Source organism: Zea mays, chromosome 3, assembly GCF_902167145.1.
Source record: "Zea mays cultivar B73 chromosome 3, Zm-B73-REFERENCE-NAM-5.0, whole genome shotgun sequence".
NCBI classification, from domain to species: Eukaryota; Viridiplantae; Streptophyta; class Magnoliopsida; order Poales; family Poaceae; genus Zea; species Zea mays.
Window position 1 is genome coordinate 138,836,945 of NC_050098.1, and position 24,212 is coordinate 138,861,156.

Genomic DNA, 24,212 nt, shown 5'->3' on the forward strand with positions numbered 1-24,212 from the left:
TAGCGCTAGTGCTTCAATGCCTCTAATGGAAAGATTGAAGGATAATTTCGCATGAAAAGATCTAGGGGAGTTACACTTCTTTCTTGGGATTGAGGTTCACAAAGGTTCATAATGGCATTGTGTTAACTCAAGAAAATATGCTAATGGCTTGTTGAAACGATCAAACATGATACATTGTAAATTGTGTGCTACACCGTTATCCACAAGTGAGAAGCTTTCGATTGTCAATGGAACTTCTCTTGGACCGAATGATGCTACTAAATACAGAAGTATATTGTTGGAACACCCCTAGTATCAAACTTTGACAAAGCTAGATCTTTAGTTTGATGTAAACATGGTTTGTCGGCATTTACACGCTCTAACTAGTGAACATTGGGTTGTGGTGAAGGGAATTTTGAGATAGTTAAAGGGGAGTGCAAATATTGGACTTAGAACCATCAAGTCTAACTCTCTTCTTGTAAGTGCCTTTTCTAATGCAGACTTGACAGGGTGTTTGGATTACTGGCATTATATAGGGGATTTGACGTGTTTCTTTGTTCAAATTTAATTTCTTGCAGTGCACGCAAACAACCCGTTGTATCAAGATCTAGCACGGAGACAGAGTATAAAGCAATGGCTAAGGTTGCGACATAAATTATGTGGATATATATTCTGTTGAAAGATATTGGAATCCCTAGTCCTCCTCAAGCTAGAATATGGTGTAATAATATTGGAGCCAAATATCTGTGTAGAAATCCATCGTTTCATGGGAGAACGAAGCATGTAGAAATTGACTATCACTTTTTAGAGAAATGGTAGCAAATAAACTTCTTCACATTGATTTCATTTCGTCTGATCGATGATCAATTAGCTGATGGTTTTAAGAAGCCTATGGCAGTTCATAAATTGGAGAATCTCAAGCACAATCTCAATCTCTTATGAGCTTGAGAATGAAGGGGAGTATTAGATAAAGTCGGTATTCATTGTAACCCAAACCAACTCATGTATATTCGTTGCATGTAATTTAGCTTGATAATTAGATATATATGTTGAATTGGAGTCAGCTACGTCTGAGGCTACAGCCAATATAATCTGCTGGAGATAAACCTGGCCGTCCATGTACTCATTGTTATAAAAAGTACTAACACGCAACGCTGCCAGGTCAAAGCAAGCTTCCAAACAATTGCTTCCGCACCACTGATCGCGTTAACACATGCATCCCAGTTTTTTGAAATATTCTTACTGTGGAGTAGTAAGGACAAAAACCAACACCCAAAGTTGTGTGCAGAATACCATGTCAAACAAATTGTGTCCAAAACCGGAAGCAAGAGAGAGTTGAGCAGTAATAGAAGCAACAAATAGCATTGTCGTCACTCGTAAACCCATTTAAGCAATCAGTATACATGTTTTGCCTTAACCTGATCACAGCATCACAGGATCTGTAGCATTTGATCATTATGTCCAATCGATTAGGTTTAGTTCTCCATCAGTAGAGTAGCAAGGAGAATCACACACAAAAGGCAACAACAATACACACCATAATAAGCTAGGTCATGGAAGCCAAGAACATCTAGAGGCAACAGCCAGCTTCCATCGTTCACAGTTCGCTTGAAAAGCTTCTCGTGCATGCATCCAGTTTAGAACTGATGATGAGGGTTATTGTCGGCAGCGTCAGAACCAGGCGGCGCCAGTTGGTAGCCGAGGTTCAGCTCGGTGGCGAGCATCTGGCGCTGCTGTGCCTCCAGCATCTGCTGCAAGCTGCCGGGGAGAAAGCACTTCATGTCCAGCGTTGCGAAGGGGCCGCCAGTGAAGAAGCATTTGGTATCCATCTCTAAGAATGGGTTCAGCTCCAAGTTGGTGGCAGCTGCTGCTGCTGCTGCAACTGACCGTGCCACGGTCACCTGCTGCAGCTGTTGCTCTCCCTCCTCAATCTGACAAGACAATTGACAAAATGTTCAGCTACCACAGATGCATAAATAATTCTCAAGATTACTAATCATGTAGTTTTTTCTTTACTTTCCGGTCTAGGTGGCTATATATGCAAGAAAAAGAAAAGATTGGGTTCTAGCTAGTTCTACAATTGCTGCAAGCAAGCATATATACCTTGGTCCTGAGGGTCATGTGGTCATTCTGAAGCTCAGTCTCCTGCGGACATGCATGATATGATGCAAACGAATGAATCCAATAGGGTTAGCTAAAATGAGGTTTATGTGTGCATTACCCTTTTGGCCATGTAACTGATCTCCGCAGCCAGCAGCTCACTCTGAAACAAGAATTCAGAAGTCAATGTCTGGCAACAACCTATCCAAAGCCCAACTCAGAATTACATCAGAACTTGAAGATTATTGAAACAAAAGGAGTCTTGGGAAGCAATTAATTGATGTGGCCAAATATACACAGTATATAAAGAATTGAGTATCACTTAATTAGTTTATATGATTAGTTTGCTTGAAGATGGTTTGGATAATGCTATACATTTCTTACCTTCCTGGCCCTGATCTTAGAGATGCCTTTCTCAAGGCGGCTCTCCAGCTGCTTCAGCTCCTTGAGTGACAGGTTTCCCACGGAATCACCAACCAAGTGCCTTCACAAGGGAGAAAAATAATCAGAGAATACAGGCAGTACGTCAGTACGTGTGTACTGTCAGTCAGTTGTTACCAATGGTTCTCTAGCTTTAGAGAGAGTAAATTCTGCACAAGGCTTCTCTACGTACCTGTTAGTGTTTTGCAGCATCTGGATCTGGTTGCGCAGTTTTGCTGATTCTTGCTGGTAGAATTGCTTCAGCATATAAAACAAAGAGTTGGAGGAAAGGATCAGATGGATGCATGGATCTCATAATTTTGGACATTATCCAAGTCCAAATTAAGTAAATGGAATATTGAGGGGGTCTGACAACTACTTTGTTCAGGTGTATGACTATTTCAGTTTTAGAAATTTCCGGGTCATTCAATCGCTATTGGTTCTCGATCAGCATGATCATCAAGAAATATAGATTCAGTATGTGTATATATTTAGCATATGCGCTACAGCCCTAGTACTAATGTCAAATTAAGTTACTTCCAGAAGAATCTCTCAATGCATGCATATGGATGGCTACGTGTATGGAAAGAAATTGTAAATCATAAAATGACCACCGTACTTTACTGTAAGAACAGCAAAGGTATAAATTACCTGGGCATTGTGCTCTAGGAGCGGTGGCCCAGAGGAAGAGCCAACGGTGTGTGCCTTCTTGTACCTCTCAATAGTAGCCTTGACACTGCAGCAGCTAGACCAATCAATTAGTGGAACAAAGCAAAAGGCATGGAGGATGCATATGCATGCATGGTGTGTTGTCAGTAATACTGAAGTGACAATGCAGCCTATAGCTCCTTCTGTGTTCTCGAGGCCACAGCAACACGAAACAGGCGAAAGCTATTAAATTGTGAGGTGAAAATTTTCCCTACACCCGGCCCAGTCAATGCATGCATGCATGCATGTGAACAAGCTTCCCATTGCGAAACTTTTGAAAGAATAAAATGCAGCTGTGTGTGTGTTGTCATCGTTCCCCTCTGCTGCTGTTGAAAAACTTTTGCTCGGCAGAATGAAGCACAGGAGAGGAATGGAGCACTGCGGCGTGCATTTGTTGTTGATTGACGCTTTGCATCGGAGAGGGGAGAGCAAGCACCGCGAATATGGGGGGGTGAGCCGGTGCAAGTTTGCCGACGAGGTGACTGAGGTGTACGTTCTGGTACTAGCGGGATGCGAGCAAAGGGTAACTCTTGACAGCTAGTTTAGAGTCAGGTCAGTACGTACGTTGCAACGTCCTCTCGGACACAGTGCAACAAGAAGACCTTGTTTTTTTGTGTTCTGTGTGTGTGAGAGAGAGAGACCGAGGAGCATGTAAAGGCATTTGACAGGGCAGAAGACGTCAGTGCGACAAACTTTCATCTACCACTACGCAAATGCATTCTTGTTCTTATCGATTTTGTTGAACCTAGTGTGTGGAAACTAGAGCACGGATGTTTTAGCTCTGAAAATCTAAATAACATTTTTTTTATGCCATGAAAATTAAACATCCGGTTTTATCTCTTCTAGGAAGAGGATGAGACCAACTTATTATTAAAAATCACACCAAAACAAACCGAGGGAGAGAGTAAAGGTGTGTTTGGTTGAGGAGTTGATCTATTCTTGTTTTCTGGATACTTGGTTTTCAACAAAAAAGAAGTGGAGCGGCTCCTAAAGTCTTCATATAAAAATTTACCGTAAATAATTGGAATACTCCAGCTCCACCAAAATGACTGGATACGAGCACTCTCCTCCCTCTCCCTCTTCTCTACATTCATATGACTCTCCATCCAAATAAAGAACAGAGCAACTCCACTCTATCTTCGATCAAACAAAAAAATAGAATGACTCTGTTCGGCTTGCCAAACGCAGAATTGAATGACTTTATTCTAAATAACTGGAATGGAGTCACTCTATTCTAGTTGACTCTCCAACCAAATGTACCCTAAATCTGTCTAAAAACATAGATCCGAATGAACACTCAGATCTAAAATCAAAATCTAATAACAGTAGTATTTGAATAGCAAACAATGCATGAAAGAAGCACTAGTTTGCAGTTTGCACGGTTACGTTCCAATTCATGTGTACATAGAGTCAGTCAATCCTTGTCTCGGTATTATATGCACAAACAAGATATATCACATGACAATGCAATATATGATTAATAACTCGATAACATGTAGTGGGTTAACAAGATAAATCATTATATTAGCTAACACAGATGAGGAAAATCCAATAAGCATGTGGTAGTTTTTTGTGTAAATTTGCATGGCAATAAAATGGTCGTCTCTGTCAGTATTATTATACATGATGAACGCTGTGCCCTTTCCTGTCCATCACATAATTTTGAAGAAATAACTCCTAAACATATATATATATATATATGGTCTGACCACTGAACATATGACAATTTTGACGATTTTTTGTATCTTTTAGAAATCCTTACTAATCAATTTATTCATGAACTACCGATGAGAGAGGAACTAAGATGTTGTTTGAAAAACCAGTTTTTATCTTTAAGTTAGGAAAGGTCAACTTCTTGGTTTCTAAGAAACTAGTAATCCAATTTTTATAAACTAAGCCATAAATTGGTATGTTTGGTACTACCTAAATTTCTATAAATCTGTTTCTTAAAAATTGGGTACTTCTAAACGGGAACTAAATCCCGCAAGCGCCGCCGCACTACAAATGAATAAGATTCCATTTTCTGCTGAGTGCCCATGACGCAACGCAACAGCGCAATCAGCAAGTCGATGACTTGAGCATGAAATGATGACATGCTGAAAAATGATCAAGCGTTCACCAGGGTGTCCAAGATCTAAGCACCTCACACGGCTCACTCACCTGTTGTTGGCATACTCGTAGAGGCGACCACGGCTAGAGAAGACGATGAGGGCCACCTCAGCGTCGCAGAGGACGGAGAGCTCATACGCCTTCTTGAGGAGCCCATTGCGGCGCTTGCAGAAGGTGACCTGCCGGCTCGTGTTGTTCTCGATCCTCTTGATCTCAATCCTTCCCCTACCCATGCTGGCGATACCAGCTGAAAGCAGCAAGTTTTCTCATAAGCGCAAAAGAGTTCAAGTGGAGCAGATCAAAGGGACCGACGAACTAGCTAGCTTGGAAGATCTAGCTAGCCGCAGTAGTACAGTACACTACGATCGAGCAAGCGATTTGGGCTGTCTAACAAAAGGGAATAGGAACACGGGTCGATTCAAGAATTGATCCGCCGGAGGCAGCAGGAATGACAGAAGAGAATACAAGCAAAGACGACAGATTTTCCATGATTTGACAGATGGACAATTAAAATCTGAAGATGATATATACGAAAAAGCGGATGTGACGAACTGACGACTGGATAGATCGATGCCTGCCAGGCAGACTCGATCAGTTAAGTTTCTCTCAGCCTAGAAAAAGAACACAGATGTATGTTAGGCAAGAGTAGACTCATGTAAACGTAACCGAGATCGAGATCCAACAAAACCAGCCACAAGAACACAAGATCTACGAGCTCGTTCATTAGGCGCGAAATATAAATGGGGGACAAGAAGCTAAAAAAACACGAAACAACAACAAACCAGCAATGATCATCTCTTTTTCCTTCAAGAGAAAGCTCATCTCTTCGTTCTTCCAGCAGCTTCTTCAACACTGGAAGGCTTTGCGGAGCACTCAGAAGAGATAAAAAGATCAGATGCGAAAGGAAGCAACAAAATCTAGCTAGCAAACAAAGTTTAATTAGACATTTCTAGGTAGCCAAGAATATAATCAGCGCAAGTTGAATTATCATAAAGCAAGAGGCAGATTGGAAAACTGAATATATGTGCGACTGCGTGCTGCATATATATATAGCGTCTTGCCCTTTTCTTTTCCTCAAACATCTAGTCATATGCGCGGATCTGCTACTAGGAGCAGAAACCTCATCGTATACAAAGAGTTGAAACCTTCCAAAGCTTAGCAGTAACGAGACGCAGGGGAAGACAGCCCAGATACATACATATAGAAAGCAAGAAAAAAAACGGAAATCAAGTAATAAGCAAATAAGAATCATCATACAAGTAGCAGAAGAAGCTGGCAGGCATGGTTTTCCTTACAAGAACTTGAAGCACAGAAAAGGGGAAACTCTTTCCTCAAAGGGAGAAAGTACAAACGAGAGCGATCTCGATCAGTTAGCAGGAACTATACATATGCCGGATCACACAAGACGCGCGTATATATTATCGCAGGACTGATGGAGAACGAAATACGGCTGAAATTTTTCATGTAAAAAGAGATAACCTAGATGGAAAAAAGCGATACTACTCTACCTTGTTCCTCTCTAGCAGGTTCTTGCAGAGACTTGCAATAAGCAAACAAGGAAAAGGGAGCTGCGTCGAGCGTGAGCGAGAGGGGGCGGGTAAAGTGGTTTAATAGCAGGCCGGCCGGCCGGCTAGGCAATGCGCGCAAGGGAAAGAAAGGATGGCAGTGGGATGGGATCCATCGGAAGCAAGGCTGAGAAAAGAGAGGTGAGAGAGAGGGGCAAGGGCAAAAGGCCACTACTACTGATGACCAGAGCCCTGTTATCTTGCTTAACCAGATATAGCCATATATTTAGACATATCTTTACATATATTCTTAAAGCCTTTTGGTTTATGGCCTCTCCTTTTTCTATCTGCGTGTGCATGTTTTCTGCTGTGCCCAAGAAAACTGGTAATAGTAATATATGTGCAGTGCATTCTATATAATAATAATTAGTTCTTCAAAATGTACTAACTTTGATGAGTCATTTGAGCAGATGACAAGCCTTCTCACAAAGCCTCTCTCCAAGAAGCAAATGGATGCAATCATGGAGCTGTTAAATCAAGACAAGGTGAAGACAGCGAAGAATAAAAAGAAGGGGAGAAAGGTGATGCCGGCCATCGAAGATGTCGAGGCGGGGGTCAACTGAGCTGCTTTGTCTAGGCCGGTTGGTGGTGCTTTTGGTGACCAATGTGTTCTCAGATGGTCAGGCTCTCTCGGAGCGGTTGTATCTCCGCTGGCGTTATTACTTCTGGGCGCTGGTCTAGGTCCCCCAGCATGCCTGTGTATCTCTGTTGTTCTTTCAGGTTGTCGGTTGTGGTCGGGCTGTGTTTTTGCTCGGCGAACCCTTGTTTGGAGGTTCTCCCTCCTGTTAGGATTTTACAGCAGGCTCTCCTGCTAATCCATGTGTGGTGGCAGCGTGCTGTGTTAAGTGGAGTGGCAGTCTTTACCTTATGAATCAAAAATGTGCTATTTTTTCTTGGAATGTTCGGGGGCTAAATGACCACGCGAAGAGAGCAAGTGTTAGACATACAATTCTGTCCACCGGTGCTTCCATTGTTTGCCTACAAGAGACAAAGATCTCGAATTGGTCCAATGTTTTATTAAAGGAAACTGTAGGCGCCAAGCTTGCTAATCAAGCTTTTCACTTGCCTTCTCTGGGCGCCTCGGGCGGCATCCTTATTGCTGCTGATTCGGATTTCTTTGACATGGCTCTCTTGCCATGTTCAGCAGCATATTCTCTATCAGTCAGGATTAGCTCTAGATCACATGAGGAGGTTTGGGACCTCACGGGGGTTTACGGGCCCCAGCTGGACAATGAAAAAATGATTTTCCTTTCTGAACTCCGTAACATCCAAGCCGTGGTCAAACCAGAATGGGTATTACTAGGTGACTTCAACATGATCAGGAGAGCAAGGGAGAAAAACAAAGGATCAATCAACAGAAGAGTCATGAGACAATTTAATAACACGATTGATTATTTGCACCTCCTTGAGCTAGAGCTCACCGATAGAACATTCACCTGGTCAAATGAACAAATTAACCCAACCATGACTAAGATTGACAGATTCTTAGCGACAACAGAGTGGCACGACCTATTCCCCTCGGCTGACCTTCGCTCCATGTGCACCATGACGTCGGACCACTGGCCTCTTATAATGCAAAGCCACTCTTTGGGTTCCCCATACCATGGGTTCAGATTCGAATCTTTTTGGCCTCAGATTGAGGGGTTCAATGAGGTAGTCAATCAAGCATGGAACTCTACTGTGAACTCTGATGATGCCATCCTTCGACTTCATGTAAGGATGTCTCGCACAGCCAAGGCTCTTTTGGCCTGGAGGCGCAACACTGTTGGCAACTTCAAAATGCAGATGGCCATCATTCAGATCATCCTCACTCTCCTGGAAAAAGCGCAAGAGATTAGACAACTATCCTTTGAAGAAATGGATTTCAGGTGGTCTCTTAAAACCAAGATTTTTGATATGGCCTTCGCGCAGACGGCACGAGCAAGACAACACTCCAGGCTCACTTGGATGCGGTTGGGCGATGCTAACACTAAGTTCTTTCACATGACAGCCAATAATAGAAGACGGAAAAATTTAATCAGATCATTAATGAGTGATGGCAAACTGCTAACGAGTCAGGAAGACAAAATGAATGAGGTCCAACATCACTTTAGCCAGGTGCTAGGCACGACAGGTAGGAGGAGCAGGGCTGTCCGTTGGGACCATCTGGGGTACACCCCTTTCGAGTTATCTGAGTTGGACAACTTGATTGATGACAGTGAAATCAAGAATGTTGTGATGGGGCTTCAATCTGAAAAGGCCCCCGGGCCGGACGGGTTCATTGGGCTGTTCTACAAAAGTTGCTTCGAGTTGATCAAAAATGACCTCTCCATGGCAATAAATGATTTTTTCCATCACAGATCCAAAAGCCTGCTTCGGGTCAATGAAGCAAACATCATCCTCATACCAAAGGGGGAAAACACGGACATAATTGATAGATTTAGGCCGATCAGCCTGATCAATAGCTTCATGAAAATTATAACAAAAATCATGGCAAATAGGCTAGCTCCAAGAATGAACGAAATTATCTCCAGTGCTCAGAACGCTTTCATCCAGAACCGTTCAATTCACGACAATTTTCTATACGTGCAAAGGGTGATTATGAATTTGCATAAGAAAGGTAATCCAGCTCTCTTCGTCAAGCTAGACATCTCTAAAGCCTTCGACACCCTAAATTGGGCATATCTCCTAGATGTGTTAAGAGCCTGTGGGTTCTCCCTGAAATGGCGCAATTGGGTAGCGGATATTCTGAGATCTTCATCCTCAAGAATAATTATCAATGGACAGCGGTCAAACGCGATCAAACACAGGCGTGGGGTGCGACAAGGAAACCCGCTATCCCCCTTTCTTTTCATTTTAGCAATGGACCCGCTACATCGGATGATTGAGAAAGCTGCTGACGTGGGACTGCTGGGACAGGTACTACCTAGAGGGGCTAAGCTTCGCTGCTCCCTCTACGCGGATGATGCGGGAGTATTCATTAAAGCTGACAAATCAGACTTGGAGGTGCTGAAAGAGATTCTCAATGCGTTCGAGGGATGTTCAGGACTAAAGATCAACTATGACAAAACAGAAATTTTCCCAATTCGGCACCTGGAATCATCATGGCCGGCACTTAAGGAGGTGTTTCCGGGCAAATACTCTAGTCTTCCCGGGAAGTACCTTGGGCTACCCCTTCATTACAAGAATGTGAAGAGGATCGATCTACAACCCCTTATTGAAAAAATTAACAACAGGTTGGCTGGCTAGAAAGGAAAGCTGCTGTCCAAAGCTGGAAGAGAAACACTTGTAAAAGCGGTGCTTTTCGCACAGCCAATCTACCATCTAACGGTTTTTCGACCCAAAAAATGGCTGCTGCAAGCAATTGACAAAATAAGAAGAAACTTCCTTTGGAGAGGTAGCAATCCACTAGCTTGCAGCGGGGGTCACTGCCTCATCAATTGGTCCATTACATGCCTTCCAAAGAACAAGGGGGTCTCGGAATTCTTGATCTTGATCGTTTTGCGAGGGGACTAAGACTAAGATGGTTGTGGCTACGATGGAAGAGCAAAGACAGGCCGTGGACCGCCTTGAGACTTCCGTGTGACAAAATTGATGAAGACCTCTTCAATGCCTCCACAACTGTTACGGTAGGCAATGGAAAGATAGCGGAATTCTGGAATTCTAGTTGGATCCAAGGCCAAGCCCCTAGAAATATTGCGCCCTCACTGTTCAAGAAGGCAAAGAGGAAGAACATCACGGTCGCCAAAGCGCTCACTAACAACACTTGGATTCGATTATGCTCCCCATTCTCGGGTGAGGGGGAGTTTAGTGAGTTCGTCTCCCTTTGGCAGGCCATTGGTAGCATGCAAGAGCTCAACGGGACAAAGGACAACATTTCTTGGAGATGGACGGCAGATGGGCAGTACAGTGCTAGCAGTGCATACAAAATACAATTCGCTTCCAATTTCAACAGAATGAATCTCTGCCCCATTTGGAAGGCTAAAGTGGAACCGAAGTGCCGTTTTTTTGCTTGGACGTTACTGCATAAGAGAATTCTGACTGCTGATAACCTTCAAAAAAGAGGCTGGCCTTGTAACCCAATCTGTTGTCTCTGCAACTCAGCCCCGGAAACAATTTTGTACTTATGCAAGGATTGCCCCTTTAGTAGAGAGGTATGGAACAAAGTTTTGTCTAGGGCCAACCTTCCTTTCCTGACTGGACTCCCTAGTGGCACTTCCTTGTACGATTGGTGGACAGATCTGCGTAGTCTTTGCAGCAGACAGATAAGAAGGGACTTCGACGGTCTGCTAATTCAATTCTGGTGGAATCTATGGCTAGAAAGAAATTTCAGAATCTTTCAAGGTCAGCATAGGGGTGTAGACCAAGTTACTATGGCTATCATGGGCAATGCTAGTAGCTGAGGTCTTGTTAGGAGTTTTCCTAGTGGCTGTTTTTGTTTTTATCCTGTTTTCCCCCTTTTTTTGATTTCTTTCTTGTTCTCTTGATGTTCCTTTTTTTTTCTTCTTCACTTCAGTTACTTCGAGTCTGTTGTTCCCCTTTGTTTTTCTTCCTCATCTAATATAGAACGGAGCGGCAAGTCTTTTTGCCCCTTCCTTTCAAAAAAAATAATTACGTATAAACTGGATATATAATAAGAAACCCGTTCCTTTGTAGCTAGCCGCGCTGTGTATGTGTATATTTAGTGCAGTAGCAAAGTCCAGCATAATTTGTCTCTTACCATTCCAAAATCCGCGGTTTATTATTTGCCGTTAGTTCATCGTGTGCATGACATTAATGAGGGTTCAGTGTTATTAGTGCCAAAATGTGCAAAATGCAAGTTTTTAGACACGGATGGATGCTTGTTATATATTCCCGTTAGTTGTTCGTTATCACATGTACGCGTTGTCGTTACTTATATATATAAACATGCATGCTGTCAGCGTAGATAGAGGCAACGATTATAACTAACTAAAAGTGCATGGCACAGTATATATATATATATATATATATATATATATATATATATATATATATATATATATATATATATATATATATATATATATATATATATATATATATATATATATATATATATATATATATATATATATATATATATATATATATATATATATATATATATATATATGATCAGCTAGCTAGCTGAACAGATAAAGGTCAAATCTGATTACGTGATGCATGATGGGAAAACCTGCAGTAGTGTTTATCAGGCATATTTGTAGTTTCCTTGTTTGGTGGTAGAAATAATGAAGATGTTGATGTATCATGAAACATAGGTACACACATACGTACAGCATGATATGTATGGTAGGTAGTCTTCCAAGAGATCCCAATTGCCTGCCGTTTCACATGCTTAGCTTGCATGAAAAGCATTATATATATATATATATATATATATATATATATATATATATATATATATATATATATATATATATATATATATATATATATAGCACGCAGAAGAGCAGCGGCTCTCGATCGATCGTCTTATGAGTTATGACGACGATGAGCTACAAAATAAAGCATGGGGAGTAGTACTGTGTTCTTCTTGTGCAAATGTATAGCAGTCTCACATGCATGCAAATCCTCATTGCCACTCATTACACTCTCTCAGATGAAGTTCTTTCTAGGTAGCTTCTTGTGATTGGTCACATGCATATATGCTGCTGCTTGCTGCTCTTGTGCTAATGCGTGCTCTGACGATGGGCAAGACGATGGAGCCATGGAGAACAGTTATACCCATGCTCATTATGCTCCAAGCATATCCAGATCGGGCGTTGTGGTGGTTAAAAGCTACTCCCTCTATCTCAGTTGGGAATTATTTTTTCGATAATTGGAGCTTATATTAAAGAACCAAGCACATTACATCGAGAGGATACAAAGTCTTATTAGCACGAACTTTCGGTCTCTATCTAACGCACAAAGCCAAACTACAGATAGAAAAGGCATCACACCGACACAGAACTAGCGGCAATCAATCCTAAGCCTAGGTTGTCATTCATGAACCGCTCAAAGCGACGCAACCCAGCTGCAAGCCTGCAACCAAAGTCCGAGCCTCCTCCCGTCGTCGAAAGAATAACCTGCAAAGGACAACAAGAGACTTTTTTCTTAGACACTATATCGTTTCTACATAACCAAAGAGGCCAGCATAAGTCCGCCGCTCCGAGTAGAAACACCGATTTCAATGTTTTATTAAGACCCTGAAAACACCCTGAACATATATGGTCTAGATTAATTATGCGATGGATGGAAGCGGGTGGTCATATATAAAATGCTCCAAACTGATCGAACTAAACGACACTCAAAGAAAAGACGGTTGCTAGTCTCCTCTTATGGCAGGAAGCGCAAGTCTTGGTTTAGGATTGATTTGCATTGGGATAACCTTCCTTATGGCAGGAAGATGGTCGTCGCGCGGCATCTGCTGCTGCGGGGGTGCGCTGCCCCTCGGCACCAGCGTGGAGGCCCCTCGTCGCGTCGTCTCCCATCGTGCCACCCGTCCACCGGACCTGGCTGCGGGTAGCGCCATCCTTCGGCGCGTGTTGCCCGCCCGCCTGGCTAGCCGGTCGGCCCGGACGCCTCTTCTGACCGACCCTTCGCGCCGCTGCTCCTCTACTGTTGTACGAATGCCTCATGTCACGAGGCCACGGGCCACCCGGATCCGATGCTTGTCTCCCTCTGTGTCGTTTTGACCGAGGATAATAGATGAGGGGCAAAGCTATGAACATCCAGTTGTTTACACAAGATCTGTTGTTGTGGGTTTTTTTCCCTGATCAATGATCCGATTTGCATCCTCATCGCCCACCGTCAATCAACTCGCTCGTACTCGGCATCGGTTTCGACAACACCGGCCTTTTCATCTTCTTCGACAGTGTAACTGGCGTAACCGAAACGCGTATGCCTCTTTGCCTGCACGTCCATCCATCCGTTCGAAAATTATATACATCATAAGTTTGAGCATGCAGTTTGCTCTTCTCTACAAGTTTGGTCAAACTTCATAATCATAACTTGACCTAGCTAGAACAACTCCAGAAAATCGATTTATTTTGAGACGAAAGGGGGTAAAGAAAAAACTAAAAGGTAGCTGTGTTAATTAATTTATTGTCTCAAACATCATCTCTCGATCCATGATTTATTTTTGATTGGTTACAAACTCAAAGTGATCCATGATTTGTTTTGGAGAAACTGATAAGGTAAAGGTGGGCAGAGAGAGGCAGGGCCAGATGGTGTGGTACAGTATGGGCCAGCCAGCAGGCACTGGGCCAATGGGCGGTCGACGTCGAGTTGCCGAGTTTGGGAGGGCAGCACCTGATCCCGCGCCACAAGCCTTGCCCGAACCAGAACCCCACTTCGGTGCTACGCATCCGCTCGCTTTTCTTCTCCGATGGATGTGCAGCCAGCTGCCCAGCTGCACTGCAATCAACCACCACTACTACTACTACGCACCTAGCTAGCTGCATGTATGACATGCATGGTGGACCGGGTGCATGTGGGGGCTCATCATCATCATCATCCATATCTCGTGCACTGCAGCTCCTAGCAGTAGCAGCTAGCTACTACTGGCCGCCCGCTGCAACATATATAAGCACCAGCTAGCTCTAGCATCGATCACTCACGCCACGTGTAGCAGCTAGGCCGCACAATGATGATTGATATATGTATGTATGTATTATAATGATGAGCCGCTGCTTAATTCCCCTTCTTCATTTCCATCAGAGACGACCATGTGGAAGCAGCTGCTGTAGCTTGCCGTGTGTTTGTGTTAGAACGCAGAGCAATACAAATACATATCTATATCTATATATCAGTTTAAACTTTGTAAAAACCATCCCAACCAAATAACCCCCACATCGTAACCTACACTAAATCAACCAAACAAAATGCATCGGCTATCTCTTACTCACTCGAGTTCAATAACTCAAGTTCAATAGGCAATACCACCATAGCCTCCCCCTCCCCGTAAAATCTGTGACTTGTGATGTTGTTGTGTGATTGTGTCATTGTTCATCCATCATTTACCAATTACCATCTTTATATTGTCATTGTATAAAAATATATAGTGCTTTTTATGTGATATGTATACAAATATATTGTAATTCTAGCGGACGAACAAAATTCGAGAACGGGGTAGTATTTTTTGTATATATATATATATATATATATATATATATATATATATATATATATATATATATATATATATATATATATATATATATATATCAATTAAAGGATATATAGTCTCCTGGAGTTGTTCATTTTTTTACATCCGTAGAGCTTCGCGCGCGCCTTCGCATGGGCCTCCCGTGAGGCGAATGTGACACGGTGACAGCAGGCCACACGAAGGCTGAACGAGGCGCCGCGGTGTCCATCCACTTTATATTTGGTCGCGCGGGCTGGCAAGGGCCGAGCGGACCGCGGAGGTTCTGTCTCATGGAGTGGGCCTGATTGTCGGCCTTCGTGAGGATGTGGGCTGACGACAGTTCTTTGGCCTAAGCTAGGATGTTGGATGACAGAGTCAAGTTTTTTTTAATGCCCTAACACTTCAAGTAGAAGCTATATCTGAACTAAGACACACATACTGCTAAGACATGTACTGTACAACCCTAAGCTTTCGTACCAAGTGTCTCTAATTACAAATGTATTAACTCATTGTCATATGCATAGTTACCATTACACTGGCATTTGGTCGTAGGCTTCACGTGTAATTTAGAGGATGTAGTAGACCAGAATATCTAGTTTAATAATATTATTATTACTTGTCTTCTCATAACTAGCAAACGCCAACATATTTTGTGCACAAAGCTTACCTTCCGTGTTTTCCTAAAAGACCAATAGATATTTCTTTTTTGCTGTTCCATGCCAACCAACACACAACTCACGGTTATTTGGTTTAGCTTTCTGAGAGCATCTCTGACAAGGTGCCATAAAATAATGCCTAAAAAATTAAAAATACTATATCATTAAAAGTATGTAGGACACAAAAGTAAATTGAGCTCCAAATCTCCAATACGTTACCTGAAACTTTGCCATCTGGCGTGTGGCCTTGCCAGACATAGAAACAAGAAACGTTTGGCCCGGCCCGTTTTGCAGTTTCGAAAGAGTCAGAAACGTTTATGCGTGCCGAAATAACGAAGCCTAACATTGCAAACATTGCCCCGGCTCGATGGCCTCATGGCTTAACTTTTTCTGATAATCCGGGTGTCTAGCTAAAAAAATCTGAATATCGTGGGAATTATATACAGAGAAAAATTAAATGGTTCAAATGGTTTAGAATCTAGAAAGCAATAGATTTCTACTATTAAACGACTCGGCCGATTTTGTGTTCACGTTGATTTCGGACGATTTTTACAAAGCGGTTTTTATATAAACAGTCTGAAAAGGGCGTTTAGGAGGCTGCAACAGCTTTTGGTGGAAAGAAGCTAAAAAAAAAAGTCCAAACAGAGCCGATATCGGACGCGTGGAAGTGACCCAGACAGACAGATTCTTCAATAATCAACAATGGAGTTTCCTTTGTCAAATCATGGTGCCGTACATTTGATTGGATTGGATTGGCTAGATCGCACCTTCACCCAGCTTATTACACTCACTAGCTCACCATGTGGCCTAAGCAAACTTTTTTGGCCTTTAATCCGGCTCCGGCGTGGCAAAAGCAGAGGTTCTTTGCCACGCGTAGGCCACAGATCCATGAGGGTGACAGAGAGATTCTTTGCCGGAGCGCCTGCGGTGATCGTCGTCTAAACTATCCATACGCTGGAGGTTAGAGCCCGGAGCTAGTAAGTAGGAACAGCTCCGGCCAATAATGCAGTCCGCGGCCGGCGGCCAATCATGGCTGCCGCCGCGCGCGCGTGCACACGCGTCGCCGGAGCTGGTGAGAGACTGCGCGGCGTGCCATGTGCAGCAGGTGCGCCGCGCTCTGGACGGTGGATTTGGATCGGCGCGCCGGCGGCGACCATTATTATTGTGACGACGACCCTCCCACACCTTAACAATGAACTCGTAAATAAAAGGCCTTGCTGGTCGGTTGCAGTGGAGGTATGTGCTGTGCATGCGTTTTATCATCGGGACCGGACCGAAATCGACAGAAAAAAACCCTATTCCATTTTCATATCTGCATTTTATCATCGGAAACGGAAACAGAAACGGTAGAAAGATAAACAAATTTACGAAAATGAATGAAAACGAAAATACTAACAGAAACTCATCATTTAATATAAATAAAAATGGTATTAATGTTTGACTATTGATTGATTGGTAGGATAATAACATAAAACAAATAGATATAGAGAGACAACATTTTATTCCACTTGTCATTTATAGTGTACTTAGTGACACTAATTTGCTGTAAAAACTTGGTGCCCCCATCTACCAATTCGGCCAAAGCTACAGTAATTTAACTTAAGACCGCAAAAAAAATATTTTAATATATATATATATATATATTCAAGGCTCTGCAGTATATAACAGATTGCTATACGAACGCTTGCGTTGCGCGTACATCACACACACTACCGCAGTATATAACATGAGTATATATTGCATATATATGGGCCGTCGTCGACCGTGGAGAAGCGCCACAAAGCAAGTGAGCGCGCGTCGGTGCATCGCGCGACTTGCATCTTGCATGCGTTTTGATTCTTGCTTCTTGATGTGTCCATCGGTCATTGGAACACAGATCCCGAGGGAAAAATATAAACTGGGGGGGGGGGGGGGGGGGGGTTGATCGGACAGGAACCATTTACAGGCTCACAGCTACTAGCGGCGGGGATTTTTTTTTTGTGTTGGGTGGTTGGGGTGCCTCGGATTAAGGGTGGATATCGAGCTGGCTCATTAAGATAACGAGCTGACTCGACTCGTTATGTTAATGAGCTAAAAAGCTAGCTCGGCTCGACTCGACTCGTTTGCCAACTCGAGCTAACTCGTTTAGTTTGTGAGCCAGATCGATAATAACATGTCTAATGTCTACGAACGGATATAAAAACATGTAGCAAAAAAAAGAGAAGGAGATCTATTTAGAAAAAAGAATAGAGTTTGCAACTTAAGATTCCACACTCAACAAAGAACAAGATTAACTATTTTGGATCGAAGATTATTGTGATTTGACTAACTACTCCAACTTATTTGGCTCGCGAGCCAGCTCGAGCTGGCTCGTTATCGTAACGAGTTAAAATATAAGCTCAACTTGTTACAAATTATAAACGAGTCGAGTCGAGTCGTCCAACCCTACCTTGGATCGAGACTAGAGATGTCAATGGGGAATTCCCCATCGGGTTATAGCATCACATACTCATCCCCAACATGTTTGATCCATCCACATACTCATCCTCATACCCATCATGGGTGCAAAACTCATCCCATACCCATCCCCATTCGGGTTTCGGGTCCCCAATGGGTCCTCACCCCCAATTAATGGATAACTAGGTACTAATAGGTAGCACAAACAATCTAGATTTCAGACATCACCATATCGTCAAGCACTCATCCATGAACCATGATTTATTCATCCATCCATCAAAAAAGAAATAAGTACTTCGGGACCGATAGAAGAAATGGAGAAATGGAGTTTGCTCACCTTCTTTGGTCACCATCTGAGTTCGTTGCCGCCCGAGAATCCATGGTCGTCATCGTCGTCTGGGCAGGGCGTAGCATATGACTGGTTATTTTAGAGTTTTGTTTTTTGCTAGTCTGCTAGTTGCCTTATTGGGCTAGGACCTATGGCCTGGTGCGCTGCCGTGCTAGGCTTGGTGGCCGGCTCAGCCTCAACTCATTCATACAAACACGACAGGTGTACACGTATAAAATACCCATGGGTAATCGGGTTCGGATTATTGCTTCCCAAACCCATACCCGTTTACCCAATGGGTGGAGATTTTGTCCCATATCCATATCCATGGATACAATTTTTGTCTCATACCTGTACCCTAATAGGGGAATTCCCCACGGATTGACGGGTATCGGATCCCCATTGACATCTGTAATCGAGACCCAGCAATGTCTACGGCAGACGAGTATCTTAGGAGCACTAGTACAGTACTTGTGTCGGGAGTCAAAACAGCCTCGATTCCATTTGTCTAACCTCGGCCTCGATATTTTCTTTTTGGTAGTCAGTGCCGCGTTGCTTGCTGACGACCATTTTAGTCGACACAGCAAAAATCGATCACGAGCCTACTTTATTTTTTTTATTATTTTTAGGCTTTTGCTTTGGTATATGTGTGCATTAACCGTGCGTGTGCGTTTTTTTTTTTTGTTATACACACAACACAAGGCTGCACGCGATGCGACGACCGTGCTCTTCTTCGCTACTACTACTACTCACCAGGAAACGGACTTCGGTCCGATTCTAACTGGGTTTCGATTCGAAATATAATAAAAATACAAAAAGCCAAGTTCTGGTAAACAGAACGAAAACTCGGATCAAACTCAAAATAGCATGCACCGCCGAAGCTGCGGCAGGAAAAAAAACGTTGTGGCTGCCGTAGTTCTGTTATTTTTCCCCCCTTCAAACCGAACAGCGCTGGTTCTTTTTTTTTTCCTGTGGCCGTCGTCTGTTGTGGCGGCGTGCCAGGGTACGTACGGCGTGCGACCAAACACGCCCGGCTGAACTGAAACTGAAATCATGCGTTTTGTGACAAATCTCATCTGATTCAACTTTCATTGCAAGCATAAGATCTGCATTGGTTGGTGTTTGACAAATCAAAGGAGGTTGTGTTGTTACTCCAGGTCTCCAGACCAACCAACGCCACGTACAGGTACATTAGAGAGGCATACTAGCTGAGAGTCCACCTCCTCCACTCCAATCCTCCACTCATCCTAAGTTTGCTAATTTGCCTCTCCTCACTTCACTAGTTCACTTCACCTCACTTGCGCCATCGCCCCCGCCGTCACGACACCACCCAGCCGCAACAGTAGATTACCTCGATCTCTCAGAGGGCCAGCAAGGCGGAGGAGGAGAGCCATGTCCAGCCCCACGCACGCCCGCAAGGCCATCCACCTGGCCTCCCTGCGAGCCAGGCTCGCGCAGCAGGGCAAGGCCGGCGTGGCGCTGCGCCTGCTCCTCGCCGCCGCGCTCGCCGGCTTCCTCCTCGTCTTCGCCGCGCGCACCCTGGTCACGTCGCCTGTCCCGGCATCGCCCTCGTACTCATACTCGTCGGAGCCGCAGCCGCATCCGCTGCCGCTGCCCGTGGCGGAGGCGCTGGTGCACTACGCCACGTCCAACGCGACGCCGCAGCAGACGGCGGAGGAGATCGGGGTGGCGCTGCGCGTGCTGCAGCGGCGCGCGCCCTGCAACTTCCTGGTGTTCGGTCTGGGCCTCGACAGCCCCATGTGGGCGGCGCTGAACCACGGGGGGCGGACCGTGTTCCTGGAGGAGGACGCGGCGTGGATCGGCAGCGTGCGGGGCAGGCACCCGGCGCTGGAGTCCCACCACGTGGCCTACGACACGGCGCTGGCCGACGCCGACGCGCTGCTAGGGCTCCGCGCCCACCCGGCCTGCGTCGCGCAGCCCGACCTCGCGGCGGCCGCCGCCGCGTCCTGCCGCCTCGCGCTCCGGGGCCTCCCGCCCGTCTTCGCCGGCCTCGACTGGGACCTCGTCATGGTGGACGCGCCCACGGGGTGGACGCCCCGGGCGCCCGGCCGCATGGGCGCCATCTACACCGCCGGCATGGCGGCGCGCGCGCGCAGGCCAGGGGCCGGCCCCACCCACGTCTTCGTCCACGACGTCGACCGCCCCGTCGAGGACGCCTTCTCCAGGGCGTTCCTGTGCGAGGGCTACCTCGCCGAACAGGTCGGACGGATCAGGCACTTCGTCATCCCGTCACACCGCGACAAGGACGGCACGCCATTCTGCCCTTGACAAGAGTTTGTTCTGCTTTGGTTTGGATCCCACGGTGCCAATTGCCAAACTACTACAGTACTATTATTGCTGCATAGATGTTGCTTTGCAGTTTTTCATTCTACACTGATGAGTGCCTGAGAGTTGGGTAGACGACGATTACAATGTAAAATTCAGAGCTTGCATTGTCTGTTAGGCCTTGTTCGTTTACATCGGATTGCACCCGGAATCATTCCGGCTAAGGCCTTTTCGTTTGTGTCGGATTGATGGGGCGGAACGATTCCTAGCCGGATTGTTTCTCTAATTTATATAAACTTTGATTAGCTGGAACGATTCCGGGTGCAATCCGACGTAAACGAACAAGGCCTAATCAAAGTTTATATAAATTAGAGAAGCAATCTGGCTCGGATTCGTTCCGACCCATCAATCCGACACAAACGAACAAGGCCTTACTCGGATGAAAAACTCCAGGGTACAAATCCAGGTACAAATCGGAGAGAAACGGATACACATGGCTCTGTTCAGCTTCTGCTGCATGCAGTGCAGTGACGGGGACCAGTATCTTGGAATGTGCCTGGAGGCATAGGCATGGCCTTTTGCTGGACATAATACTTGCCATGGCCATGCTGAGTTAATTGACTTTGTAACATTCTGGTGGCGCGACTTTGCTAGTCTACTACTCCGCATGTGCGCTTCGCCAGTTTGGTACTATGGAGCACACACCCGCGCTAAATTGGGACTGTTAATCTCCCGCGCTCTGTAACCTTCCATGAGCTATGGTAAAAGTCAATTTTGTCCCTGCTTTAACCACGACGCTGGTGAAAACCTAACACCTCTTTCCATTCCACGGCGCCGCCAATCTCTCTGTGCTCGTTCCTCCGATGGCGACTCTGACGAGAGGGAAGAAACGGCTGGTCGTCGACGTCGATGTCGAGGTCGACAGTGAGGCCGAAGTGGCTGCCGCCTTCAGTCGATTGTCCGTGTCAATCGTCGCCAAGCCTACAGGCGACGGTAGCGGCAAGGAGCACTCCACCGGCAAGGATGTCACCTGCGCGGCCACATCAGGTACGTGGTACACCCAGCAAACTCACCAGCAACATCCCCAATCCTACAACAGCCAGATGCAATTTACTCCCCAGCAGCAGACCCATTCTGTCTTCAAGCAGTGGTTGGCACCTCGTTCAGTGTCGGTAAGGTTTCCCTTCCACCTATTTTAGGGTTGTGGTTTGTAAATTTTTGCAGTACTATGTTCAATTCCAACAGCATTGTTTGTGGTTTCGTAGATAACCCGATTTGAAACGGTTCGTAGTGACCTCGCCCAAGCCATTGCAAAATGCATGTAGTTGGGAAGGAGTTGAAAGATTTGGTCGGAGACGAGATTATGGATTCACCAGATACGGCCAAAGAGGTGTCAGTGAACTTCGCAATGTGGCGCGTGTATGAGCTTGCTCAGTCACTTGAGAAGGAAGCACAACGTTTAGAAGATCTCGAAGCTGGTCCGTCGCCACCATTATCTGAGTATTTCAATAACCAATTTGCTGAAGATGAAGATATGGGTGGTGGGGAATGGGCACTGGATGATGTCAATTATGAAGAGATTCGGGATCGTCAGAGGAAGTAGAGTAGTATGGGTGGTGTGGAATGGGCACTGGATGTATTATCTGTGTAAGAGTTAGCTTGTGTAAAGTTATCTGAGTATTTCAATAACCTTATTATGTAACTGAACTTGGTAATGAACTACTGTGAACCTGGGTATGTATGACTGAAGTTTATGACTGGTAGTGAACTTGTTCCACGCCCATTCAGTTTATCTGAAGTTTATGAGTGAAGTTTCTGAAGTTGTGTATGTCCATTCAGTTTGCCCAAGCCATTTCTGTTTTTAGTTTTGTTTTCGGATTCTGTTTTCAGTCACATGAACATAAAGCTTCTTTATGAAGTTGTGTATGTCCACCTATGAACCTAGGTTTCTGTTTTCGGTTTCTATTTTTGAATTACTTTGAGTTGACATAAAGTCATACACATCTGCAGTTTCCACAGTTCTTACTTGTTCTAGTAATTGACAAAGAGCTACATAATCTGTTTGGCTATCATAATCCTTTGAAGCTTGACTATGAACAATATTACGCTATGATAGTTTCTGTTCCAGATCAGATTCAGCTAGGATAATGTTGAATTCCTTTCCATCTAATGATTGCTGCAGCTGAAGGGCAATGGTGCTTTCCAGGAAGGCTTCACCTCATAATATTTTGCTCTTTTCAGTTCTTGGGTGCAAACCGTTCAGCTTCACCTAGAGATATTTTTGATATTTTTGAAACACAGACATACACATAGTTTCACACATACAAATACACATTTAGCTAGTCTCACACATCCAGTTACTTTCAAACATTTTTCTTCTTTGGCGTCAACTTCTTTTCTACTGCTCTCTTTTTGTGCCTTTGTGGGGTTAAGTGCCCAACATGACTAACTGCTCTCTTTTCGATATCTGAAAGGCGAGCTTGACTCAATTCCTAACTCAAACTCATTATTAATCGCATACTACCTCATAGCCAGTCTGAATTCTTTCATATCCTTGTACAAACTACCAATCTTCATTATTGGATTAGATCTGTTGCAAACAAATACCCTTTCTTGTGGTATGCAATCGGTGCAGGGCAATGCAGCTGTTTCATCATCAAATTCATCGCTTCGGCGGACACCAAATGGTCTACTGGTAAAAGCATCTTGCCTTTCAGTAGTTTCACGTTCATCTTCTGCTAGCAATCCTAACCGATCATACATCACTGACTCAGAGGCAATCTCTTGTTCTCCTTTTTCTTCCCATCTATCATCAATCTGTATTGCCCCCCAATCAATTTCTAAAACCTAAAACCAAAGGATAAGACAACTATGAAGTACTCGGCGCAGGTACATCAGACAATAAATTGCTGGATATTTGAAATTGAATCAAACCTCCATTCTATGTTCATCCCCAAACATAAAAACTTGGGGATCCGACAAATCCGAGCTCGGAGCCGGTAGATCCACTCTTTCCACAGGAGAAACCGTGGGGAGGCAAGGAAGGGGTGGCTCACTTTCATCGCCGGGAGATGAATCCGGTGAGTGGGCGCAGTACTCATCCTCCATGGAGACGGGTGAAGGGAACACTGAGCTTGGGCAGCGTCGCGCGAGGGATAGCTCCGAGGAAGGGGTAGATGGCAGATGGTGGCGTGGGCAAAACTCTACTGCAGCTTAGACAGCACTTGACTGGAGCTTGGGCAGCGTCGCGCGGCTAGGGGTAGATTAGTACACAGGAGTACACAACCTTCATCAAACGCAAGAGAACAGACGGTTACCGAGGGCGGGAGATTAACAGTCCCAATTTGGCGCGGGTGTGTGCTCCATAATACCAAACTGTGGCGAAGCGCAGCTGTAGAGTAGTAGACTGACGAAGCCGCAGGACGAGAATGTTACAAAGTCAATTAACTCGCCCATGCTGCGTTGTTGGGCGTTCTGTGAGCAGGGGCACTGTGGCC

At 44.7% G+C, this 24,212-nt stretch overlaps 3 protein-coding genes across 10 annotated transcripts; 2 read left to right on the forward strand and 1 right to left on the reverse strand.

The window, feature by feature from the left end:
* Nucleotides 1–1,314: 1,314 nt before the first annotated feature.
* Nucleotides 1,315–7,081, reverse strand: LOC542325 (AGAMOUS homolog 2). Of its 8 annotated transcripts, none has more exons than XM_008675208.4 (9): nucleotides 6,825–6,947; nucleotides 6,099–6,176; nucleotides 5,368–5,563; nucleotides 3,151–3,235; nucleotides 2,693–2,757; nucleotides 2,464–2,563; nucleotides 2,201–2,242; nucleotides 2,083–2,124; nucleotides 1,323–1,910 (listed from the first exon to the last, which is right to left on the reverse strand). In XM_008675208.4, exons 2-9 carry the CDS (start codon nucleotides 6,136–6,138, stop codon nucleotides 1,617–1,619), a joined length of 864 nt encoding a protein of 287 aa, XP_008673430.1. In that variant the 5' UTR covers nucleotides 6,139–6,176; nucleotides 6,825–6,947; the 3' UTR covers nucleotides 1,323–1,616. The 8 variants fall into 8 exon arrangements, with proteins under 8 accessions (NP_001105378.2, NP_001292923.1, XP_008673430.1 ...); XM_020550052.3 differs by lacking the exon at nucleotides 6,825–6,947 and adding an exon at nucleotides 6,612–6,744; NM_001111908.2 differs by lacking the exon at nucleotides 6,099–6,176 and having other exon boundaries at nucleotides 1,315–1,910; nucleotides 6,825–7,066.
* A 12,400-nt stretch (nucleotides 7,082–19,481) lies between these two features.
* On the forward strand, nucleotides 19,482–20,957 carry LOC100280988 (glucuronoxylan 4-O-methyltransferase 1). Its single transcript, XM_034059758.2, has one exon. The coding sequence runs from the start codon at nucleotides 19,822–19,824 to the stop codon at nucleotides 20,716–20,718; it is 897 nt and encodes a 298-aa protein (XP_033915649.1). The 5' UTR covers nucleotides 19,482–19,821; the 3' UTR covers nucleotides 20,719–20,957.
* A 259-nt stretch (nucleotides 20,958–21,216) lies between these two features.
* LOC103650612 (uncharacterized) lies at nucleotides 21,217–22,464 on the forward strand. The gene is made up of 2 exons (XM_008676180.4): nucleotides 21,217–21,887; nucleotides 21,981–22,464. The coding sequence occupies exons 1-2, from the start codon at nucleotides 21,579–21,581 to the stop codon at nucleotides 22,038–22,040; spliced, it is 369 nt and encodes a 122-aa protein (XP_008674402.1). The 5' UTR covers nucleotides 21,217–21,578; the 3' UTR covers nucleotides 22,041–22,464.
* Nucleotides 22,465–24,212: the final 1,748 nt, after the last annotated feature.